Raw genomic sequence first — 19,187 nt, forward strand, 5'->3', positions numbered from 1 at the left:
TTTCCCATGACAGTATCCCTTTAAACACTTGTTCTTTGGTGTTACTGTTCCTTTAATTAGGATGTTTGGAGTCGCAGATAAAGAATAACTAACCATAATCATTTCCATAAAGTGGTGGAAAGTGACAAATCCCTGTAAGGTACAGTGAATACCAATATTTCCTCCTGTAAACCTTTCTGTAGTTCTGTAAATTATTTAGAAGCTGTCCACTTATGAGTCTGGTAATTGATGTTGGTTTGTGTGCACAGGTTGCAGGAGGTACACACGTCTACACACTTTGTAACCAGGAGACACAAGAGCGAAGGTTAATATAGGGAGCCTCCACGTAAGAGGCGCGTACACAGCGTCGTTATGACGTCACTCGTCAGCGTTCCAGGGACTGCGTCGCTAGAGCGGAGCCCCGTGCGGCAATTTGTGCGCGTGCTAATAAAGTTTATTGTGAGATAGGGCCGGGCTCAGTGACAGCGCTTGAGCCTCTAGGAATGGAAGGGGCGGGTTTTGTTTGAAGTCTCGCGAGACACACCCTCTGTCCCAGACTCCTCCCCGCACCGGCCTTGCTAGGAAAGGGATGTTTGTCCGCCATCGCGGAGGAGTTTATTCATCGCTGGGTGTTAGGGCGCTTTTATACATTTAGACCTCCGTGTAGCCCCGGGGGGCAGCGGTGAAGGGAAACCAGACTGCCGTAAAGGAGCTCCCATCTGGTCGCTCATAGGCCGGGGCCTCCTCACACCGACAGCCACCGGGGGGAGACAAGGAGGGGCCCCGGGGCCGAGTGTGAGAGAATAGCCGCCAACATGTCGAACCTAGGCAAAAGCACCGGGAGCCGGAAGGATACCAAGATGAGGATCCGAGCCTTCCCGGTGAGACTCGTACACTACTTGTGGCCAAATCCCGTAGGGCCCCTTATATCTGTCAGTGTAAATAGAGGAGGAGGCGGCCTGTAAGTGTCACTATTAGCAGTCACATCCAGACTCTCATTCTGCACCTACTCATGTAGCACATAGATCCCAGCACACATATCCCAGCATCCCCTCCGGGCCAACTGGCAGAAGTCGTAGTGTTAGATTCCTTACAGGCCGAGGTGCACAGACAGCACCGCAGTGTAAACATTGTCTGCTACGTTCTTCCAATAAAGGCTGTGTGTGATCTGTATGAGAATCCTATTGCCTGTATACACACTGCTGCCACTAACATTCTAGCCAATGTCATGTTCCTATAACTACCCTTCACCTCTTTTATTTATACTAAACTACGTCTCCCAGCGTCCCCTGACAGCCAGCCCATTTGTACTCACAGTTTATATAGCAATGCCCACCCTTCACCTTTCTTTTATACTAAACTACATCTCCCAGCATCCCCTGTTAGCCAGCCCAATTGTACTCTTACAGTTTATATAGCAATGTCCACCCTTTACCTTTCTTTTATTACTAAACTACATCTCCCAGCATCCCTTGACAACCAGCCCAATTGTACTCTCAGTTTATATAGCATTGTCCACCCTTCACCTTTCTTTTATACTAAACTACATCTCCCAGCGTCCCTTGACAACCAGCCCAATTGTACTCTCAGTTTATATAGCAATGTCCACCCTTCACCTTTCTTTTATACTAAACTACAGCTCCCAGCATCCCCTGTTAGCCAGCCCAATTGTACTCTCAGTTTATATAGCAATGTCCACCCTTCACCTTTCTTTTATACTAAACTACATCTCCCAGCATCCCCTGTTAGCCAGCCCAATTGTACTCTCACAGTTTATATAGCAATGCCCACCCTTCACCTTTCTTTTATACTAAACTACATCTCCCAGCATCCCCTGTTAGCCAGCCCAATTGTACTCTTACAGTTTATATAGCAATGTCCACCCTTTACCTTTCTTTTATTACTAAACTACATCTCCCAGCATCCCTTGACAACCAGCCCAATTGTACTCTCAGTTTATATAGCAATGTCCACCCTTCACCTTTCTTTTATACTAAACTACAGCTCCCAGCATCCCCTGTTAGCCAGCCCAATTGTACTCTCAGTTTATATAGCAATGTCCACCCTTCACCTTTCTTTTATACTAAACTACATCTCCCAGCATCCCCTGTTAGCCAGCCCAATTGTACTCTCACAGTTTATATAGCAATGCCCACCCTTCACCTTTCTTTTATACTAAACTACATCACCCAGTGTCCCCTGACAGCCAGCCCAATTGTACTCTCAGTTTATATAGCAATGCCCAACCTTCACTTGTTTCGCGCGGAAATAACGTCCATAGTCTTGTATGGCGTTGTGCGCCAAAAAAAATTTTTTTGACGGCCATAGACTTTAATGGGCGTAGACAACATTTCGCCAGTGGCAAATTTTTGACGAAACAGGTCAAATTCGTCCATCCCTACCCTTCACCTTTTTCATTTATACTAAACTACATCTCCCAGCACCCCCTGACATCCAGCCCAATTGTACTCTCACAGATTAATTCATGATTCCCCATTAAAATGAATTAGATTCTAGGGATTTCCAAGCAGCTGTGCTATAGCCAATACATAGAGTATCTCAGTGACCGCTGGAGTTGAGCTTCAGTAGTTACACCCCCATACTACAATAATTAATCTGACTTGTATATATTCATGAGGCCATTTGCCGACAGGTTTCTAAACGTGACTCATTTTTGTTCAAAGGGGAATTATGGCAGAAAAATGAAAATTTAATATAAGCTTCCGCATACTGAAATACATTTTCTATAAATGATCAAGTTAAAGTTTTGTACCATTTCTGAAATAATCTTCACTATCCCTCTCTCAGCATCTGTTTCTCTTCATTCTCGTTTCATGCTGGAGTTGGGTGTCAGATATTCATTGAAAAGTTAGATCCACTTTATCTTATAGGGGGGCTCATTTTGCCTAGAAGATGTATTGGAGCTCACTCTATTAAATCACCAGACATCATGTCTCTCTACATGCAGAATTTGTGCAAAAGGCAGTTATTTTGTTAGAAAAACCCAACTGCTGCTTGAAGACAGAATGAAGAGAAACAGATGCCGAGAGAGGGATAGTGTATTTCAGAAATGGTACAGAATATTTAATTGTATTTGGAAAGTTTCTTATTGCGGGAATCTGCAGTTCTTGCTTTTGGCAGTTATTGCCTCACTTACTGTTGACCCTTAGCTAAATAGTCAGGCTATGAACTCCTTCAGACTTTGGCCCAGTCTGTCCCTTAAAGTCACCTTGGGGCACAGGTATGAAGGCATAACACAAGTACACTGTCCCATTGTTAATTGGTTGTGCAGAGACCTTAAAGGGGTGGTTCATCTTTAAGGTAACTTTTAGTATGCTATAGAATGGCCATATCTAAGCAAATTTTCAGTTGGTTTTCATGATTTATTTTTTTATAGTTATTTGCCTTTTTCTTCTGACTATTTGCATCTTTCAAATTGGCGTCGCTGACCCCTTCTAAAAAGCAAATGCTCTTGTCAGGCTACAAATTAATTGTTATTGCTACTTTTTATTGCTGATCTTTCTATTCAGGCCTCTTCTATACATATTCCAATCTCTTATTCAAATGAATGTGTGGTTACTAGGGTAATTGGGACCCTAGCTACTAAGGCAAATAAGTCAAAAACTTAAATAATAAATGAAAACCAATAGCAAATTCTCTCAGAATATCACTCTCTACATCATACTAAAAGTTATCTGAAAGGTGAACAACCCCGTTAAAGGCGGTGATACATGGGCAGATTTTAGCTGCTGATTCAGCCCCTGTATGGGGAACTCCGACTCTGAAAATCGGCCAGATATCGATCTGACAGGCCTAAAAATCATGTTTAGGCAATTATTGCATTGGGTCATTGAAGTGGTCTGACGGCCTGTATACCTGTTGTTAATCACAAAATTAGAGTGCTCACCCCTCCAATATCCGCTTTCGCAGTGCCAGGTGCTGAACTGTGAGACCCACTCCCGTCCTTGGGCCAAAATATCATTCAAGGAAAAAACAGCAGCACACCGGATCCAATTGAAGTAATATATAAAAATTCAAACTTTTATTAAGCCCATATGCAAAGGCAACGTTTCGAGCCCAACCGGCCCTTTATCAAGCCCCTGTGTTACATCATAAAACCACCTTTTATAATAAAATAAGGGGGTGTGGCTATACATCCCACCTCCTAATTAGTGACATCATAGTAAGTGCAGATTTTAGCTGCTGATTCAGCCCCTGTATGGGGAACTCCGACTCTGAAAATCGGCCAGATATCGATCTGACAGGCCTAAAAATCATGTTTAGGCAATTATTGCATTGGGTCATTGAAGTGGTCTGACGGCCTTTATACCTGTTGTTGTGATCAGCCCAATATCTCCCACCTAAAGGTGGACATACCCGGGAAAATCTGCTTGTTAAACGAGCAGATCTTTCAGTGTATGGTCTGCTTTAGAGTTTGCTTTGCATTGATTTTAGATTTGGGGCAGTGTCTCGTACAACAGCAAGGTGATTGCTTTGTTGTCTGATGAAGAAAGGTGTTTCATCCCTTTGCTGTTGATCTGGTAGTGAAAATATGGGGAAGGGGATGATGTATCTGCATGCTTAAAGGGATACTGTCACAGGAAAACAAGTTTTTTTATTTTCCAAAACGTATCCGTTAATAGTGCTGCTCCAGTAGGATTCTGCACTGAAATCCATTTTTCAAAAGAGCAAACAGATTTTTTTATATTCAATTTTGAAATCTCACATGGGGCTAGACATATTGTCAGCTTCCCAGCTGCCCCCAGTCATAAATATAAAATATAAAAAAATCGGTTTGCTTTATTGAGAAATATATTTCAGTGCAGAATTTTGCTGTAGCAGCACTATTAAAGGAAAACTATACCCCCAAAATGAATACTTAAGCAACAGATAGTTTATATCAAATTGAATCACATATTAAAGAATCTTACCAAACTGGAATATATATTTACATAAATATTGCCCTTTTACATCTCTTGCCTTGAACCACCATTTCGTGACTCTATCTGTGCTGTCTCAGAGATCACCTGACCAGAAATACTACAACACTAACTGTAACAGGAAGAAGTGAGGAAGCAAAAGGCAGAACTCTGTCTGTTAATTGGCTCATGTGACCTTACATGTGGTTTGTATGTGTGCACAGTGAATCTTACGATCTCAGGGGGTGGCCCTTATTTTTTAAAATGGCAATTTTCTATTTATGATTACCCAATGGCACATACTACTAAAAAAGTATATTATTATGATAATGGTTCATTTACATGAAGCAGGGTTTTACACATGAGCTGTTTTACTCAGTATCTTTTAATAGAGACCTACATTGTTTGGGGGGTATAGTTTTCCTTTAATTGATGTCCCATGACAGTATCCCTTTAATTGAACATTATAATACAATACAATTGGTGAACAATATACCTGTTTGCTAGACACTGAGCAAAGCTTGGATGATTCCACAAAAATTTTCAATTAAATGTTATATATCTTAGTAAAGCTAGCCAGTCACACTTGTTTTAACTGTTGCCTCAAGGTGCCAAACAGTATCATTTAAATAGTATTTTGGAATTAAGATTTTGCTTAATACACAACTACAGGTATGGGATCCGTTATCCGGAAACTCATTATCCAGAAAGCTCCTAATTACGTAAAGGCCCTCTCCTATAGACTCCATTATAATTAAATAATCTGACTTTTAAAAAATGATTTTCTTTTTTCGCTGTAATAATATAATAGTACCTTTTACTTGATCCAAACTAAGACATAGTTAATCCTTATTGGAAGCAGAACCAGCCTATTGGTTTTTTTTTAATCTTAACATGATTTTCTAGTAGACTTAAGGTATGAAGATCCAAATTACGGAAAGATCTGTTATCTGGAAAACCAAGTCCCAAGCATTCTGGATAACAGGTCCCATACCTATATTTCATTTTGTGAGTTGTTTAAAACATCTTAATTTTATAATACAGGTATGGGATCCATTATCCTAAAAATGTGTTATCCAGAAAGCTCCAAATTACTGAAAGTTGACCCTCCCATAGACTCCTTTCTAATCAAATAATTCAGAAGTGTAAACATATTTCCTTTTTCTCTGTAATAATAAAACAGTACATTGTACTTGATCCCAGCTGATATATAATTAATCCTTATGGGAGGCAAAACAATCCTATTCTGTTCATTTAATGTTTAAATCAATTTTTAATTGGCCCCAGATCCAGAGTATTCTAGATAACAAGTCTCAGACGATGTGCACAAATTATTGCTTTATTCACATTTGATGCAGGAAAACAACATTTATAATTCGCTTTTTTAGTTATTCACGTTACAAGAATAGACGTTTGTCTGCACAGCCAGCATCAGTATATGTGTATACTTTTTAAATGGCACACTTATATACAGTAAGTAAACAATTATTGAGATTGTATAGTGTGTGTTCCTTTTTGAAAAAGTTTTATACATGGACATATTTGTGAGTAATATATTTATTTCCATTTGTATGTGGTGAATCCAGAAAGAGGCTTGTGTTTACGACTGACAAGAGAATATGTTTGACGTACAATTATGATAATCCGGTTATTCAGACTTAAACCCAAACTGTTGGTCCAGAATCTCTTAAAAAGCTTATTTTTGTGGGGCCTGAAGCTGGTTGTGCTTCACTGTTCAATTTCGTATGGGTTTGTTGTATATTAAAGGGGTAGTACAATTTAAAGTTGATATATTGTAGGCAGTACAGGTATGTGGGGGACCTGTTATCCAGAATACCTTAAATCTACTAGAAAATCATGTAGACATTAAATAAACCTAATAGGCTGGTTTTGCTTCCAATAAGGATTAATTATATCTTAGTTGGGATCAAGTATAAGTTTCTGTTTTATTATTACAGAGAAAAAGGAAATAATTTTTAAAGATTTGGATTATTTGATTATAACGGAGTCTATGAGAGACAGCCTTTCTGTAATTTGGAGCTTTCTGGATAACAGGTTTCCAGATAACGCATCCCATACCTGTAGTATTATAAGATGATCTACAGGTAATCACCATTAGGTTTTTTTTTTGTGAATTTTGATTGATTACATTTTTTGGTTGTGCAGTTCTCAGACTTTGAATTTAGACTTGTATCTGGTTCCCAGGGTTTTATTATCCTCGCTATCAGACATCAAATTGGAATTTAGAATGGAAAAAGAAAAGAACGTTTTCCGGCAACTTCGGAAAATGAATAGCTGCGTGTGATTAGCGCCAGCGTTTTGTTTTTCATTTTAGCTGACGCAGAGTGAGGGAAGGCGTTTGGGGAGATTGATCGCCGCAAAAACGAGGCAATTAGTCGCCCGGACCAAATCTCCCCAAAACACCTTGTGTGGACTTACCCTTAAGGTATGAAGATCCAAATGAGATTTTTGGCAGACTAAAGGTCCCCATAGACGCGACGATTCTTCTTTGGTGAACGACCGATTTCAGTGCAGTCCGACCAATCTTTCAAATTATCGTGCAGTTAGTGGTATTCGAACAATCGTACATCTTACGATTTTTCAGTCGACGTCTGATTTTTTTAACCTGGCCAATCAATTTCCTGACAGATGTAAGATGTTCAATCGTTCGAATCCCACTAACCGCACGATAATTTCGGAAGTTTGCTCGGACTTCGCTAAAATTGGTCTTTCGGCAAGAGAAATCTTTGCGTCTATGGGGACCTCTACGCTTCAGTTATGCTGGCAATATCGCCTGAAATGGTCTTTTTAGTTGATGGACACATCGTACATTTAAATTGGATCTTTTAAAAATCTTTACATCTATGGCCAGCTTTATGGTTTGGTGATCCAATCCCTTATCTGGATGGCCCCAGGTTTAAAGAAATATGGATAATCTGTTTATTAATGTCATTAGCATTTTAAAGAAATAAGAGGTCTAAAAGCAGCCTTTTGCTCAATCAGTGGTTATTTCAAGTGGGGGGGGGGACATAATCTAGCCTTGTCTTTTGTATTTTGTGTTCTGCTTGTGGTCCAGTCATTTCTTCCAGTCTATAAACATAATACCATTGACCTTTATAAAGTCTTGTTCTTTCCAACAGAGCCCTTTAGCCTTGTTCATACAACAAACACAAGATTAATGCTGTACAGCTTGCGCACGGATCTGTTGCAAGATTCAATGCATTGTTGCAAAGTGTACAGCTTTTGTCAGAGCTGCAGATAAATGCACTATTTGTATGTATGTATAATTTTATTTAAATTGAGCTTTGTTACTGTGATGTTCTTTATAATGCAGGACCGCCATTAGAAATCATGGGGCCCCGTACAACAAAATTTCGAGGCCCCCTGGGCCCCGTCCACTCTGGCGCCCAATCCCCACCCCAGATCCCGCCCACTCCGTCTCCCCCAAAGACCACACAGACATCAGTGCTAAAAAAGTAAACCCCCCACACACAAGTTATAAAAAGCTATTGATTGTCAGGGCCCCCTTATAAGTTAAAAAAAAAAAACATTGGCGCCTGGGCCCCCCTTACAAGTAAAAAAAACCCATTGGTGGCAGGGGCCTATAGAATATTAAAATAATACATTAGTGGCTAGGGGATTAAGAGAAAAAAACCCACAAATTGGTGTTCAGTAGAATTGAACTTGTGGCGTCAGGACTTCAACTTCGCCTCCTTTGGTGACTTCGGGTCTTTTCGCCGCTTCAGGACTTCAATTTCGGCTGTTTTCGTGACTTCGGGTCCTTCGGCTTTTGGGCAGTTCCGCATTTCTGCGGTTCAGGACTTCAAAAATTGCCGCACGGCTTTGGCGCTCGCAAGGGGGGCCCGGCTCTTTCAAAACTGCAGCACCGCTGGGCCCCCCTTCATGCCCAGGCCCGGGACACTTGTCCCCCCTGATGGTTGCCCTGTTACAATGTATCGGCATATAAATGATACTTTAAGCAGAATTTATTACTATACGGGAGTCCTTGAGTCACATACTCCGACTTACATACAACTCATACTTACAGAGAGCGGCTATCACAGTAATGTACTCTGGTTTGCTTGGCCTTTATTAGCATTTAGCTTTAATAAACCACCTGCCTAAATCCCCTCTGGTGTGTGTTGTCTACTGCAGAGCACAGAAAGGTCTAAGTTGCAAAGTAATGGATTTCAAAGCCAATTAAAATCTGGATGATACTTTTAAGGGCAGCACTGGGTTTTCTAGTGCAAAAGAGTGCACAAAAATCTAGCTGCAGTTTGAAAAATCTGGTGGTGATCTAGTTGAATTAGTACTAGGGATGCACCGAATCCGCTGTTTTGGATTGGGCCGAACCCCTGAATCCTTTGCGAGAGATTTGGCCGAATACAATCCGAATCCTAACTTGCATATGCAAATTAGTGGTGGAAGTGGAAAGCATTTTTTACTTGTTTTGTGACAAAAAGTCACTTGATTACCCTCCCTGCCCCTCATTGCATATGCAAATTACTGTAATGCCATGGTCATGTTTTGTAAATCTATAGTACTAAGTACTATATCATGAAGGGGCAGAGACACACGGTCAGATTCGGGGAAATTAGTCACCCTGGCAACAAATCTCCTCTTCTTCGGGGCGACTAATCCCCCCGAACTGCCTTCCCGCCAGCTAGGATGTAAATTGCCAACGGAATGACGCTCGGAGAGTTTCGTTTTCCAAAGTCGCCCGAAGTTTCCTCACGAGGCGACTTCGGAAAACAAATCGCTCAGAGTGCCATCCTGACCTTGTGTCTCTGCCCTAAAGGACCAATAACACCAAAAATAAAAATGCTAATTTTTTTTAAATTTCAGCATGATGATTATCAGCCATCTGTTATCTAAACAAAGCGCTGCCCAGACTATTGTGTTCATCGGAGCCTTTATAATTAATATTATTCTGGAATTAAAAGCCTTGTTTTTAAAACTCCAGACAAAAGGAAAATTTCCTGGTGTTTCCGAAACTTGCAAATACCACTAAAATGTCTCATTCATCCAGGTCAATGGATATCTATAGTATAAATATACATCTATAGCAACTGGACAGCAACTGATGTATTTTACATCTTGAAGATGTTTTGCTAGTCACTGGAGTGGCTTTTTCTCTACTGGACTTGCTGTAGTTTTTCTTTTTTTCGATACAGAATTGAGAAAGCCAGTTGGGTGACTAACAAAATGTCTTCAAGAGAAAAAATACAGCAAGTCCAGTTGATTTGACTTATTATAGTATAAACATATCCTTGTTTTAGTGTTCTCTCCAAATGAATTCCAGAACCCTGCCTTTTTTATCAACTGAATGTTATTATGCTAAAATCCTTTTCTAAAATCTCTCTGTACAGACTATATCAGGGCTGCCCAAAAGGTAGATTGGGATCTACCAGTAGACCTTTAGCCGGTGATCAGTAGATCTCAAGACACTGTCAGCAAACCGCTTGTCTAAATCACCCTCCTGTTTCATTCTTTTCATTCAGATATTAATTATGTTAAGGTTACATAAGAAGTAGCTGTTTCTGAAATATAGCAATATACAAAATAAATTATCTCAGAAATCAATATAATATTTAAGTTATATTTTCCATGGAACAGAATACTAACAATACTATTATGGATGTAGATCACAATGGGACATCATCACGAAAAGTAGACCTCACATTAGTAAAGTATGGCCACTCCTGGGCTATATACATGGAAGAAAGGATTGTTGCTGTATCTATTGTTGTCTGATGACTTGTATCAGCGAGTTCAGTAAATAAAATACAGCATGCCTACTTAGATTTATATTTAGGGTTTAGTTCTCTTATAAAGGTTCTACCTGCAGATTTGTCAGTGGGAGTCAGTGGGAGTGGGGCATGCCTTTGCCAGGCTGCAGTTGCACTTTCATATGTTCTGGTGCCCATGGAAGCATCATGCTGCCATCTGAAGCCCCATATCTGGGGCCTGTGAACACAAAAATTATAAGAATGGTGCGTTCATAATGGAGTATTTAACTACACTTAGAATTATGCCCAATAAATTCTACATTTATTCGCCTTTTTAAAGGTCTTCAAGTCATTTTTATCTGTGTTTGAGGCCACTTAAAGGACCAGTAACATTAAAAAAAAAAAGTGTTTGTATACTACGGAAAAAAAAACAAAAAAACACCAGCACATATTAAACTTTAAAATCACAAAGTCTTTATTTAGAAATAACTTAACGAATCTACGCTTGCGCTCATCTTCAGAAAAGGCAACAGGGCGATGATCCATCGAGCGGTGCTCAATTGCTCCTCCCTGGCTATCTCTTATAAGGAAGGCAAGGAGGAGAAATCGAGCGCCGCACGATGGATCACCCGATCGCCTTTTTAAGAACAATTAAGAAATGTTTTTCCCTTCCCACCCCTATTTGCACATGCAAATTAGGATTCGGTTCGGTATTCAGCCGAATCTTTCACAAAGGATTCGGGGGTCTGTCCGAATCCAAAATAGTGGATTCGGTGCATCCCTAATACAAACAATAATTTTTTAAATTTTTTTTGATGTTACTGATCCTTTAACTCTCTACTCCCCCCATAACAGCCAAGTTGTCTGCTGGCTCCTCCCTACTCCCCAGTATCCTATAACTGCCACGCCCTCCACTTCCTCCATGGCAGTAAGCAGGGAATTATGGGAGAGGACAGAGACGTCAGGTACACATTTCACTACCTTACAACAGACACTGTCACACCTTTAGTTTAATGGTATTTCTCAGTCCAGGCTATGAGCTGGCATAATTGCTTTATTACTTGTTTTTTTTATCATCTGGGAATGTAACTCATTGGTTTCTATTATATGCCTTTTGTACAGACAAGATAAATGTACCAAATGGCTATACAGGTATAGGACCTGTTATCCAGAATACTCGGGACCTGGGGGTTTCCAGATAACGGATCTTTCCGTAATTTGGATCTACTAGAAAATCATGTAAATATTATAAACCCAATAGGCTGGTTTTGCTTCCAATAAGGATTAATTATATCTTAGTTTGGATCAAGTACAAGGTACTATTTTATTTATACAGAGAAAAAGGAAATACTTTTTTAGAATGTGGATTATTTGGATAAAATGGAGTCTATGGGAGACAGCCTTTCCATAATTCAGAGCTTTCTGGATAATGGGTTTCCAGATAACTGATCCCATACCTGTTTTAGGAAATAAGGACGTTTGAAAAATGATCTATTTTTTTTTTTTTGCATAAAATGATATTTTTGTGCATCTTTAGCATTCATTCAGGAGAGATGTGTGATGGAAAGATAGTATACATCGTCAAGCAAACTCATATTTATATTACACCAATGTACAATACAGGGCTTTACAGATATTCACATCATCCCCTGCCTCAGTGGAGCTTACAGTCTAAATCTCAATCTCGTACACATATGTTATTATCAGGAGCCAATGAACCTGCCAGTATGGTTTTTAAAGTGTGGGAGGAAACCAGAGTAGCCAGTAGAAATCCATGTAACGCAGGGAAACGTACACTTTATGCAGATAGTGGCCTCATAGGCTCCAGGAACGAAGCGATATTGCTAATCACTTTGCTTTTATGATACGCATTTCTGTTCAGTTTTCGTTGAAGTTTACAGCATTTAGTGACCCCCGCATCCCTCTGGGTGGATTAATCACCAATCTGTGTAAATAGCACTGGCGTCATTTGAGGCGATAGACCCTCTAAAAGGAAGTTCAATACAAATATATATTAACATGGACTATTTTCCTGAAAAATTTAGAGGTTTAGAGACCGGTTTATCTAAATTTGAAAAGCAAATTCTAAATATATTGTTGAGCAGATTGTCTTGGTTAACAATCGCAATTGTTTTGAAGATTTGCTTAACTTTTCTATTGACTTTCAGTTTGAGGAGATTAGTCGCCCCCTGAAGAAGAGGAGATTTGTCATTGGGCGACTAGTCTCCCCGAATATGAGCGTGTGCCCTGACCCCAAATGTTAATTTCATTCCTTGAGATCATGCACTTTGACCTTTGATACATTTACTCTTTGGTAGCCTTTCTTCTCAAATGTGCTTCCGCACCTTTAGGCTAAGGCCACACTAGGCGATAGCGCCGCGATTTGACTCGTGGCGACTTTTCGCCGCGACTTTTAAGCCGCAATCGCTGGGGAAACTTTTGCGCTGGCGTCTATGGGGAATCGCGTAAAATCGCCAGCGTAAAAACACACGCGGCGATCTTTTTTCTATTGTCGCTCGAAATCGCCTAGCGAGGCAATTTCGAGCGACAGTAGAGAAAAGATCGCCGCGTGTGTTTTTACGCTGGCGATTTTACGCGATTCCCCATAGACGCCAGCGCAAAAGTTTCCCCAGCGATTGCTTAAAAGTCGCGGCGAAAAGTCGCCGCGAGTCAAATCGCGGCGCTATCGCCTAGTGTGGCCTTAGCCTTAGTCACCTACATTACGGCTGTCCAACTGGCAACCCCCCTTCTGTGGCCCCCCACATGCTGTGTCTGCTTACCATATGAAAACTTTAAAAGGTATCACTACAGAGATTAACTGGCTTCTGCATTGTTTAAACCTCAAATTCAGACTCTATGGTGTATATTTATCAAAGAGTGAAGTTAATAGTGAAGTAAATACGCACTAGAGTGAAATTCCGCCACTCTCCATTCATTTCTATGGGATTTTTATAGGCGTATTTATCAAAGGGTGAACTTTCACTTTCACCCATTGATAAATACGCCGTTCAAAATACCTTAGAAATGAATTGAGAGCTGCGGAACTTCACTCTTTGATAAATTTATCCATATATTTATATATATTGATTAAATTTTGTTTCCTTGAGCCTTAGAATTTTACAATCGCAGTAAGCAGGCAGGTGCCACTTTTGTTGACACTGTTATTAAGGCAAGTTCTGTATCACCACAAAATCTTATGTGCCAGAATGGGGAGACCTAATGCCCATGCGCAGTGCCCTGCACAATTCTAGAGCTTGAAGACGGAAGGGGAAATGTGGGGAGTGCAGTGAAATTTAGGAAGTGCTGAATGGAAAGTGAAAGTAATTGATTGCCCCGCCTCTATGCCTTAAGGTCGCCGTAGGCTTAACAATTACGATCTTTCTTTGAATCTTTCCAAAAAAGAACGTTAGTTTCAATACACATGTGTAGAGTTGAATCATCAGATATACAGGTAGAAACAATTCTACCTCTATCTGACAATTCAGCACTAATTGCCGATGTTTGAGTGCCTTCAAAAGCACCCGATCAAAATTGCTTTTTTCTTCTTCTTCTGCTGATATCAGTCACCTCTTTTCCCACCATACACACAATGAAAATTTGTTTTGTACGATATTATCTGTGCGTTTATGGCCACCTCTAGGCATAGAGGCGGGACAGGCAATATATAATTGACAGCTCAGATATTTAAACACCTTTGTAACATGTATGGATGTTTTAATTAAAAAAAGAATTTGGGTTTCCATGTTTCATCATACAGCTTTTTATGTCTGGGTGACAGATCCACTTTAAAGGGGTTGTTCACCTTTAAATTAACTTTTAGCATGATGTAGAGATATATTCGGAGCCAATTATTTGAGGTTTTTGAGTTAACTTTTTATTCAGCAGCTCTCCAGTTTGCAATTTTTGCAATCTGTTTGCTAGGCTCCAAATTACCCTAGCAACCATGCATTTATTTGAAAAAAAATAAAAATGCTGAAATATGAATAGGAAAGGGTCTGAATAGAAAGATGTGTTAAAAAAAAAAAAGTAGCAATAACAATATATTTTTAGCCCTACAGAGCATTTGTTTTTTACATGGCTTCAATGACCCTCATTTGAAAGCTGGAAAGAGTCAGAAAAATAGTTCAAAAACTATAAAAAAGTAAAAATGAAGTCCAATTGAAAAGTTGCTTAGAATTAGCCATTCAATAACATACTAAAAGTTAATTTGAAGTGGAACTACCCCTTTAACCAGGTCGTTTAATGCAAAATGACTGAATCAGCAGCTGAACCATCCTTTTATTTCTTTATTTGCTCGAGCTTAACTTTCCATCAGTGCTTACCTGACCTGGGCCCTCGCTAACAGCAGGTGAAACTGCAGACCTTTTACTTATGGTTATTGCATAGTACTACAGCTATTGATGGAAATGGAAAGAACCTGCTCAGGGCAATATAAATATATAAAATATATTTTACTTTTTTGCTGTACTTGGAGAGCATGGAACCTTATCTGAAATCTCTCATTGTAAAGTGTTTACAGTTTCCTTTTTCTTTTCACAATAACTTGTACCTGATTATAACTAAACTGCATGAATTCATGCGGCAACATTTTGGCCAGGAAGCTGTTATTGCTCTCGGCTTGGCACAAAACTTTTACCCACGACGCATCTATGTAACTGTCATGCTTTTTGGCAAATTCCAGGAGTCCTGTCACATGACTCTTTCTTAATAAAAATTTATTTTTTGCCATCAGTGATGGTTGGTGGTGGTATGACATTTGGAGCTTCTTTTCATCATTTGAGGCTGGGCTTTTAAAGGACCAGGAACATCAAAAATCTTTCAAAAAAAAATCCCAGTAACATCAACTTATTTTAAAAAAAAATTTGTTGGTATACCACGAGAAAAAAAACGTTAAAATCGCACAGCCTTTATTAAGAAATAACTTACCGTAACTCCACTTGCGCTCCTCTTCAGAGAAGGCGACACGCGACGATCCATCTTGCGGCGCTAGATTTATCCTTCCTGGCTATCTCCTATTAGGAAGGCATCATTTAGAAATGATGTTACTGGTCCTTTAAAGGGGTTGTTCACCTTTGAGAACTTTTAGTATGACGTAGAGTGATATTCTGAGAATTTGCAATTTGTTTTAATTTTTTATTATTGAAGTTTTTTGAGTTATTTAGCTTTTTATTCAGCAGCTCTTCAATTTGCATTTTGAGCTATCTGGTAACTAGGGCCCAAATGACCGTAGCATCCAGGCATTGATTTGAATGAGAGACTGGAATATGAATAGGAGAGGCCTGAATAGAAGGATCAGTAATAAAAAGTAACAATAACAATACATTTGAAGCCTTACAGAGCATTTGTTTTTTTTTAGAAGGGCACAGCGATGCCCATGTGAAAGCTGCAAAGAATCAGAAGAAAAAGACAAATAACTATAAAACTATAAAAGAATAAATAATGAAAACCAATTGAAAGGTTGCTTAGAATTGGTCGTTCTATAACATACTAAAAGTTACTTTAAAGGTGAACCACCCTTTTAAGGAGAAATGGATGGGGTAAAATAAGGGAAATACAGCAAGTGAGCCTGGTATAAAAGCACTTGAATAAGGACATTACTTGCAAACACAATGATAGATTTCCTACATCTTATAAGGTTTGAGGTGAGAGTTGTTGGCAGGGCTGTAAGCACAGTTGCACGTTATTTTATAGTCACATTTATAGCCCGTAGCTGTTAAAATGTTTTCCCCGTAATGCTTTATCCTTGATCTGCTATTACTTATTTAGTTGTTTTGCTTTGCAAATGGTGATGTTTTAGCCCAGGGGCCACATTCCTGCATTATTAACCTCCTCTCAGATTAACAGTTTAATTTAGATACTAAAGGGCATATAGGCCCGAAACATGTCGTGTAAAAGTAGTCGACTAATAAAAGGATAACCACCGCATTTATATGCTTGCAGAGTGCCTATAAATTGAGATACTAAAATGTGTGTTGTCTTTGCCCTATTTGATTTCTGGCAGCTTTACTTTTTGTCCGTGTATTAGCTGGCTGTTTAAAGGGGCGATTCACCTTTAGGTTAACTTTTAGGGGCCGATTTATCAAAGGTAGAAGTGAAGGTTCGAAGTTGAAAACTGCGAATTTCAAAGTAATTTTTGGGTACTTCGACCATCGAATAGTCCAACTTCGATTCAAAGTTTTTTGTTTTTTTCCAAGTAATGTCTCTTTAAAACTTCGACCATTCGCCACCTAAAAGCTGCCGAAGTGCTGTTTTAGCCTATGGGGGACCTCCTAGAACCTGTATGGAGGCAATTGGGGGAGTTTGGGAGATCAAAGGTCGAAGTTAAAAAAAAAAAAAAACTTCGATAGAAGTACGATGGTTCGACCCCAAAAAACTTCAACCTCCAAAAACTTCGACCTCGATGCAATTGGTCTTTTTGAATTCGAAGTTCAAAGCTTTTTTAACTTCGACCTTTGAGAAATATGCCCCAAAGTATATTGTAGAATGGCTAATTCTAAGACACTTTTCAGTTGGCTTTCATTTTTTCTAGGGATGCACCGAATCCACTATTTTGGATTCGGCCTTTCAAATGGGGGGTGATTGACCCAATCTAAAAAACAAATGCTCTTTAAGGCTACAATGTTGTTATTGCTACTTTTTATTACTTATCTTTCTGTTCAGACCCTCTCCTATTCATATTACAGTTGTATTCAAATCAGTGCATGGTTGCTAAGTTTATTTGGAGCCTAGCAACCAGATTGCTGAAATTACAAACTGCAGAGCTGCTGAACAAAAAGCTAAATAACTCAAAAACCACAAATAATAAAAAATATAAACCACTTGCAAATTGTCTTAGAATCTTAAGCTGGCCATAGATGCAAAGATCCGATCGTACGAATCAACGTACGATCGGACTTTCCCGTCTCCCGACCATCCACTAACCGTAAAGATCGAAGTCTTACCATTCAGATCAAATAAAGTAGTAAAAGAACAGATCAGCCGATGTTCTGCCCCTCACCGCAATACTACGATAGTTTTGTCTGACAAAGCTGGTGACAGTCTCCCACTGAAAATCGTACGATCGGAAATACACGCAGAGATGTTATCCGCAGGCGACAGAAATTTTCTAACCTGTCCGATCGGCCAAACGACCGATCTCCGCCGGACGAAAAATGTCGGGACTCTCCACACACAGTCTGAAAATCGTCGGATCGTTGCTTCTATGGCCAGCTTTAGTCTGTAAGTCATATTAAAGGTTAATTCAAAGGTGAACAACACCTTTAAAATGTGAGGTTTGTAGTATGCAGATACATTAGTCCCATGCCAAACCCCTGGGGGCAGCCTGGGGTTCATTTGGGGAGAATGACTATTTGTTTTCCTGGATAATACCTGAAAGTAAGGACAATAACTAACATTTATAAATGAGCAGTAAATCATGCACCGACTTTTACACTTTTTTGACATATATAAAAATAAAACTTAAAATTAAATATGAACTCCACTGTCTTTGCCTAGACTGCAAAGTTCCCGCAGCTCAAGCAGTGTTTGAAACTCTAATTGAACACACTCTTTTTTTTTTTTCCCAAAGGGTTTTGTGTGCTGCTAAATAAAATGTAGTTGACCTAACTTTAAAGGAGAACTAAACCCTAAAAATGAATGGCTAAAACTACCATGTTTTATATAATGAATTTATTGCACCAGCCTAAAGTTTCAGCTTCTCAATAACAGCAATGATCCAGGACTTCTTCAAACTTTTCACAGGGGGTCACCATCTTGGAAAGTTTCTGCGACATGCACATGCTCAGTGGGCTCTGAGCAGCTGTTGAGAAGCTAAGCTTAGGGGTGGTCACAAATTATCAAGCAGAAAATGAGGTTGGCCTTTAATATAAGATGATGCTACAGGGCTGATTAAATTCTGATGCGAATTGCACTGTTTTCTGTGCTGCCATGTAGTAATTATCTGTATTAATTACCTATCAGCCTTATATTGTGACATTTCTATTCTATGTGTACTGTATATTGTGAGTGGGTCCCTAAGCTCAGTAAGTGACAGCAGCACAGAGCATGTGCAGTGAATCAGCAGAAAAGAAGATGGGGAGCTACTGGGGCATCTTTGGAGACACAGATCTTTACTGCTAAAGGGCTGTGGTTGGCTTAGGCTGATACAGAAACCCAAAACATAATGTACAACATTTCTAGCTGCTCCTTTAGTTTAACTTTCCTTGTCCTTTAATAAATGGTGTATTTGCTTCAGAAGGAATTATTATTATTAACATGTATTTATATAGCGCCAACATATTGCGTAGCACTGTAAAGTAAATGTGATTATAAAACTAAATCACTTGAATTATATACATAGAACATATGGAGTTACACACATCACAATCAATACAGGTACAAAAGGTGAGGAAGGCCCTATGCAGAAAGAGCTTACACTCTAAAGGGAAGGGAGTAATACACACGGTGTGGGAGTGGGCAAGATCTAATTAAGTGAGAAATGTGGTACTGTATGTGCTGTTGCGTTGGGTAGTTAAGCAGAGTGAGGGTAGGCTTCTAGAAAGAAGTGCGTTTTAAGAGATTT

General features: G+C 39.5%; 1 protein-coding gene across 1 annotated transcript in view; it reads left to right on the top strand.

The window, feature by feature from the left end:
- The first annotated feature begins 464 nt into the window (after positions 1–464).
- Positions 465–19,187, top strand: part of cul3.S (cullin 3 S homeolog) — a 45,780-nt gene continuing 27,057 nt past the window's right edge. The window contains 1 exon segment of the mRNA NM_001092208.1: positions 465–860. Coding sequence (NP_001085677.1) covers positions 795–860 — 66 coding nt within the window. The 5' untranslated portion in view covers positions 465–794.

The sequence above is a fragment of the Xenopus laevis genome, chromosome 5S (genome assembly GCF_017654675.1).
Source record: "Xenopus laevis strain J_2021 chromosome 5S, Xenopus_laevis_v10.1, whole genome shotgun sequence".
NCBI lineage: Eukaryota > Metazoa > Chordata > Amphibia > Anura > Pipidae > Xenopus > Xenopus laevis.